Source organism: Echinops telfairi, unplaced genomic scaffold, assembly GCF_000313985.2.
Source record: "Echinops telfairi isolate 266 unplaced genomic scaffold, ASM31398v2 ScPeMD7_5;HRSCAF=22, whole genome shotgun sequence".
NCBI classification, from domain to species: Eukaryota; Metazoa; Chordata; class Mammalia; order Afrosoricida; family Tenrecidae; genus Echinops; species Echinops telfairi.
In genome coordinates, this window is record NW_022103901.1 from 33,770,399 (window position 1) to 33,776,398 (window position 6,000).

Consider the following 6,000-nt stretch of genomic DNA (forward strand, 5'->3'; position numbering starts at 1 on the left):
AGTGGGTCGTCTGTTGGAGATACCTCGGGGACCATGTTGGGACAGGCACCTGTATGCGTGTGCTGTCTGGAGTCTCGCCCCATGCAGGGTGGCCGTGGGCTGCTCCCTGATAAGGTGCGCTGTGCTGAGCTGTGCCCAGTGACGTGCACAGACTACGGGGCCCCTCTGGAGATGTGTGGGAGCTGTGGGGTCCTGGTCCTGGTCCACCCCTCGCCTAGACCCCCTGCCTGAGAGCAGCCACTCGTTGCCCCTGCTCCCTTTAGAACAACGAGCCTAGGTTGAGCCGATAGTCAGTGCTGGTCAGCACGGGGCCTGAAGCAGAGCCTTCCCCAAGGACCCTCCCTGCAGATCCTGGTAACCTGCAAGGCCACTGCAGGCTGGAGCCCTGGCTGGGGGCTGCCTGCCCAGTGTGGTGTGTGTGTGGGACTGGCCCCTCCAACCCCATTCTCACTCTCTGTCCTCCACCCCAGCACCCTGCGTTCTCCATCCTCCCCCATCCACGAAGAAGAGGAAGATGCTCCACCCGCACTGAGTGGTGCCGAAAGTAGCTCCCCTGAGGTGAGGAGGTCCCTGCCCTGCCTCAACCCCAACCTGACCCCAGTATCCCCTATGTGCCCTGAGGTGGGGCCCGGCCCGGCCCATGGTGATGGGAAGCTCTGGCCAGCCCTGGACTCCCCTTTGTTCCCTAGAGCTTTGTCATGGACGAGGTGGGAGAGCTGTCATCGTCCCTTAAGCCAGGTGAGAGGCTCGGTGCTTCCGGGCACCCTCATGTCCTGCCGCCAGCCAGGCCTGACCCAGGTCTGCCAGTGTCATCTGTCGAGTTCCACGATACTTGGTCATCTCGTGGCCTGCAAGCGGCACCACCCGAGGCAGACCCACATCTCTAGAGTGTGGGCCCTCTTCCCACCCTCTCAGCACCGCCGCCCTGCTAGGTCCCAAGGGTCTGATCCTGAGACCAGGGCTCACGTCAGGAGGACAGACAAGAAAGGATTACTGCCACCAGAATGTAGGAATGTCCCTGTAAGGGACAACAAGCCAGGGAGTAGGGGAAAGGAGAAGTAGAGGAGAGGCTGGTGGGCATTCAGGTGGGGCGTGGGGCTGTGTGCGTCTCTGACTTTGCCCTTGCCCCACAGAGAGCCAGGCCCCGTCCATCGAGAGCGTCCTGCAGGACGGCAGCCCTGAGCACCGCGCCCTCGGCCCACCTGCCGACATCTACCTGCCAGGTACAGTGTGCACCCCATGTCCCGTGCTGGGATTGTTCTCCGTCCAGGCCCTTCGGGAGAGGCTCTCCTTCTCTGGCATGGCGGGCCAGGGTTGCAGTCAGTTCCATGGCCCTCCATTCGATGGGTACGTGAGGCCGCTCTGGGATCCAGTAGAGGGGCTGGAGAGGCAGCCATAAGGCCTCTGCCCTCAGGAGCCATTGTTGGTGCTGCAGACAGGCGTGTGCTTCACGTCGGGGTCGGGCAGGCAGAGAGTCCTGGTCAAAAAGAGCAGGCATAGCCACCCCTGGGCCTCCACCTGCCCCGGTGGCCAGCTGCTCCCTTGGGGCCAGTGCACACAGTGATCAGGGTGCCAGCAAGACCACGGGACCCACGCATGGGCTCCAAGTCCTCTGCTTTAGGCCCTGAGCTCCCAGGAAGGGCAGGGAGTTGGGGTGGGCCATCAGCTACCATGGAAGGTGCTGGAATGCAGACAGGACACCAGAGACAGCTGCTTGCCTGAGCCTGACACTGCCAGTCTTCTCCCAACCCCGTCTGGGGTGGAGGGGATTGGGATGGGCTTTGATAGGAAAGCTACAACCCCTAGCGGCCCCCTCTGGTGGGTTTTACTGGTGCAGTAAATAAAAGCCCACGGTGGGCCACCTAGTAAGAAATGACAGGACTTCTAGTAAGTTCTCTTAGGGGAGGGGGAGCTGGGTCCTGACCTTGTGGTGACCCCTGGAGGAAACTCCACTCCTTTGTGTCTGCTTTGGGCGGGAGCACTCAGGGCAGCAAGGCGGATTCACCCACGGCTGAGAGGAGCACCCTGGGGGTCTCACGCCCCAGCACAGGGGTGGAGGCAGCAGGAAGGAAGGCGGGGGAACCAGAGTTCCCGGAGAAAGAGCCTTCTTGTCCCCACTTCCTCATCTTGACCCCAGTGCCCCCCACCCCTCTGTGGCACCCTCTTTCTGACCTGAACCACCGGAGGTGGGTCCCCACTGTTGGCAGCCTCACAGCCTGGAGTGGTCACTGGGCAACTCAGCTCAGGGTGACCCTTGGAGTGTCACAGGCTTGACACAGCCATACATCCCCTGCGTGGATGTTCCCAGGGGTCCTGGAGACCCCCGTGAGTGTGCCTGCCAGGCCTTCATGCTGAGTCAGAGGAGCTAGTCAGCTCAGGGCCATGGCGGCCCTGCCTGATGGTGCCCGGGGTCTGGCCTGGCATTGCTCCGGGCTCTCTCAGAACCCTGAGGCCATGCCTGCTGCCACCTGGGAGGCAGGGCTGCGGGGGCTGCTGTTCTCGGGCTGAGGGCCCGGAGAGTTGGAGAGTGGGCGCTAGAGAGGCCTATGGGAGGAAGTGCGGTGGCCCTCCTGTCCGCTTGTGCCAGCCACTCCTGGGCCTTGGCTGTGCTGACTCACAGCTGTCTCAGGTGCCCTTTCAGTGCATGCACGTGCAAGAACGTGTGCCCAGGTGCGGTGCACACACACACGCCGCCTTTCCTTGTTAACAGCTACATGGGCATCCTGTGGGAGGTTGTGAGTTCTCTGAATGCCTGTTCCCTGCTGACATGAAAAGACCTGGCTTGGGGAAAGCTGAGGACCCTGGTGTCCTGGTCCCCGTGGGGAGAGATCCTCCCAGGCCTCAGCGACTGCCCCTAGCTCCAGCTCCCTACTTGGAAGACACAGAGGGGTGCTCTGGCAGCCTGTGCATCTCTCAGGGGGCTGCCCTCGGGCTGAAGCTGGAGCAGGCAGGCCCTGTGTCCAATGGGAGTCAGTGGCTCCCACCCTCGAGGGCTGCCCTGGGCAGCAGTGCTTTGCTAATTGAGCTCCATCTGTCTCTCCTCCTCTCTGGCAGCCCTGGGCCCCGACTCCTGCTCTATTGGTGTCGAGGAGTAAGCTGGTACGTGCCTTTCTCTGCTTTGGGTGGGTCTGACGGTCCTTCAGCTTTTCTAGGTCTCTTCCAGTCACGGGGTCCCCAGGGGCCTAGACCCTGAATCCAAGCCCTGGTGGGCAAGCTCAGGGCACGATGGGCCCTGGTGAAGTTTGATGACTGAGGGTCCATCTGGACCCCTCCACTTGTTGGGGTCCCTGTGATCCCCCAGGCTCCGATGTCTCTTCCTCAGCTGGGCACAGGTTGCTCCTGTCCCCACCAGGTCCTTCCTTCTCAGCCATTTTTGGACAGACAGCAGCCAGTGCTCCCAGAGAGTTGGTTGTGGCTTCCAGAGCTGTTTGAGGGTCGGCTTTGTGTAAAACTTAGAGGGAAGACTGGACTGCAGAGTGCTGTGGGCTGGCTGAAGGCTGTCTAGTCCTCCCTGTGCTGGGGGACTGCCCAGCAGCCAGGGGGCCGTGCAGAGCATCTGGTGGTGTCCTAGCTGGAGGTGCTTGTGTCATGGTGCCTGGCTTCAGGGTGGGTGGACTTGGGCAGGAAGCACAGCCTCCTGGAGTAGATCAGTACTGCCCATCCGAGCTGGACCAAGCCCACAAAGCAGGGTGGGGGGTGGGGTAGGGGTAGGGGACCAGGTGGACCGGTGTGGCCAGGGGTAAGACATGCCTCTGAGGGAGGCGCCCATGCCCTATCCTGCAAAGCTGCCTGGGCGGACAGCTCTAAGCCAGGGCTGGGAGAGCCCCAGGTGCTGTCTGTGGTGATTGCACTCTGAACCAGCCCCACCCATGGGGACCCGCACTGTAGGCTCAAGAAGGGGGCGGCCCCTGGGCCCAGCATAAGCCCCCTCTGCTTCCCACCTGCAGGATGCTCGGCCTCTCTGGAGATGCCCCTCGGCACCACTGACCCTCCCTGGCCTCCGCTGGGTGGCCCCAATCCTGACCTCGGGCCCACTGAGCTGACCCACTTCTGAGAGCTGGCCCAGCTGCAGGAGCCCTCGGCTCCCGGCCTCCTGTCTGCACGTGCCCGCAGCCAGCGTTCTGATAGCCAAGCACACAGGCTGCCCCGCCCTCTTCTGAGGCCAGCGTGTTGTACCTGGCTGGTACAGATGAAGGACAGACAGCAGCTTCCTACCTGTTTCCCCGGACCTGCGGGGAATCTGGCTGGGAGGGCAGGATGTGGGCTTGGGGCCCACCTGTCATGCGTGGTTCCGCTGGGCGGGGGGGGGTTTGATGTTGTCTTGGGTCTCCCCTGGGGCCACCACTCACTCTGTTCCCCTCCTCCTCCAACTCGGTGGGCTAGGCCCTCCAGGTAGCCAGTGGTGTGGAGGTGGGGTGGGATACTGTGTTCGAGTGGAAATGATGGCCCTCCCATTCGAGTCTCAGATGTCTCCATGTGGGAGCCTCCCCTCAGTCTGCCCACCCTGGGAGGCTTTGGTCCCCCCCCCCACGCCCCTCCCAGTGCCATGCCAGCATTCCCGTGTATTTCTGCCTTGTTGTCTAGGGCCCCTGGAGGCCCCCTGTGATGTTTTAAAAAGAGTCTTTCAACAGCAGAGGTGCTGCTAGCCAAGAGCTGCCCTGCAGGACTTCCAGCCAGCCGGGGTCCCCAGGCTCTAGATTACAAGTGTCCTGGGTCCCCACCCCCACCTGTGGATCAGGACAGCAGGGGCTCCAACAACTCCTGCCAGACTACTCTGCCCATGGACCCCTCCTGCTACCACCCCTTCCCACACACCTCCCTCACCCACGTGCAGTCCCCCTTCCTCACCGGCGGGCGGGCGGGGCTAGAGCTGGCGCTATGAATGGTGTGCTCGCCCTGGATCGTCTCGTGTTATCACTTGATGTACTCTGGTTAGGTTTTTGTTTTTACTGTATATTTATAGTAATAAAATCATGCAGCAATAGCCTGTCTGACCCTTTCCTATGTGCCCTGCCCCACCTCCCCATGGTTAGGTGGCAGGGTACTGAGTGGTGAGTGCCTGCTCTCCCCCAGGCCCTGCTCTGCTCTTGGCAGGTGACCACAGCAGGGGACAGGAGTGAATATACCAGGTCCTAACTGCCCGCCCCTGCTGTCCTGCCCCCTGGGTCTGCTCAGGGCAGCCATACCGCCGAGGAACTTGGGCTGCTGGAGAAGCTCCCGAGGCTACCCTCTGCCCGACCCCTGTCCGTGTGTGCCCAGCATGCCAGCATGTCCACACCACTTGGAGCTCAGCAGTCAGCACCTTGAGCCCCAGGTACGCAGGTAGGCCTTTCCGGTGGACCCAGTAGGTGACAGGAGGGCAGTCTGGGACTGTCATCAGCTTCTGCGAAGTGGCTGGCAGGTGTGGTGGCAGCAAGCGTGTATGGCAGGGAAGCCTTCCCCTGCGTGCCACATCTCGGTCTTGAGCTCTGGAGGCTATAGGACCAGGAGGGCCCCTGCTCACGTGTGTGCACGTTGGGAAGCTTCGTGCACATGGACTGGATGCAAAGCCCAGCTCTGGGCGGGAGCGGCGCGGCGCGGCATGCAGAGGCGACGGGCATCCGCCTTCCTGTCCGAGACACCCCGTGAAGCGACACGGCGGGGCGCGAGCAGTGCTTCCTGGGAGGCGTGGCTGCTGCCCGGAGCGAGCACCGCCCATCCCCTCCACGCCGTCCCTCCGGCTGGCTGGGCGTCGGCGGGGGTGGGCTTTGCTGAGCGCCGGGCGCGGATTGGCCATGCTGGCGCATGCGCCCGAGGGGCCGGCGCCGACGGGCGGGGGCAGTGCCAAGATGTCGGCGGCGGCACTGCCCGAGCTGAAACAGATCAGCCGGGTGGAGGCGATGCGCCTGGGACCCGGCTGGAGCCACTCTTGCCACGCCATGCTGTACGCCGCCAACCCCGGGCAGCTATTCGGCCGCATCCCCATGCGCTTCTCCGTGCTGGTGAGGACCGGCGGGCGGG

The 6,000-nt window shown here is 63.0% G+C and overlaps 2 protein-coding genes across 3 annotated transcripts in view; both read left to right on the forward strand.

The window, feature by feature from the left end:
- Window positions 1–4,984, forward strand: part of MGRN1 (mahogunin ring finger 1) — a 39,745-nt gene extending 34,761 nt beyond the window's left edge. For both annotated transcript variants that reach the window (XM_004705842.2, XM_045284052.1), the window contains exons 14-18: window positions 471–558; window positions 690–738; window positions 1,134–1,223; window positions 3,055–3,099; window positions 3,948–4,984. In XM_004705842.2, the coding sequence (XP_004705899.1) occupies window positions 471–558; window positions 690–738; window positions 1,134–1,223; window positions 3,055–3,095 (268 nt within the window). In that variant the 3' untranslated portion in view covers window positions 3,096–3,099; window positions 3,948–4,984. The remainder of the gene's footprint in view (window positions 1–470; window positions 559–689; window positions 739–1,133; window positions 1,224–3,054; window positions 3,100–3,947) is intronic.
- Window positions 4,985–5,820: 836 nt separating this feature from the next.
- Window positions 5,821–6,000, forward strand: part of NUDT16L1 (nudix hydrolase 16 like 1) — a 1,738-nt gene continuing 1,558 nt past the window's right edge. Inside the window, exon 1 of the mRNA XM_004706230.2 lies at window positions 5,821–5,981. Coding sequence (XP_004706287.1) covers window positions 5,829–5,981 — 153 coding nt within the window. The 5' untranslated portion in view covers window positions 5,821–5,828. The remainder of the gene's footprint in view (window positions 5,982–6,000) is intronic.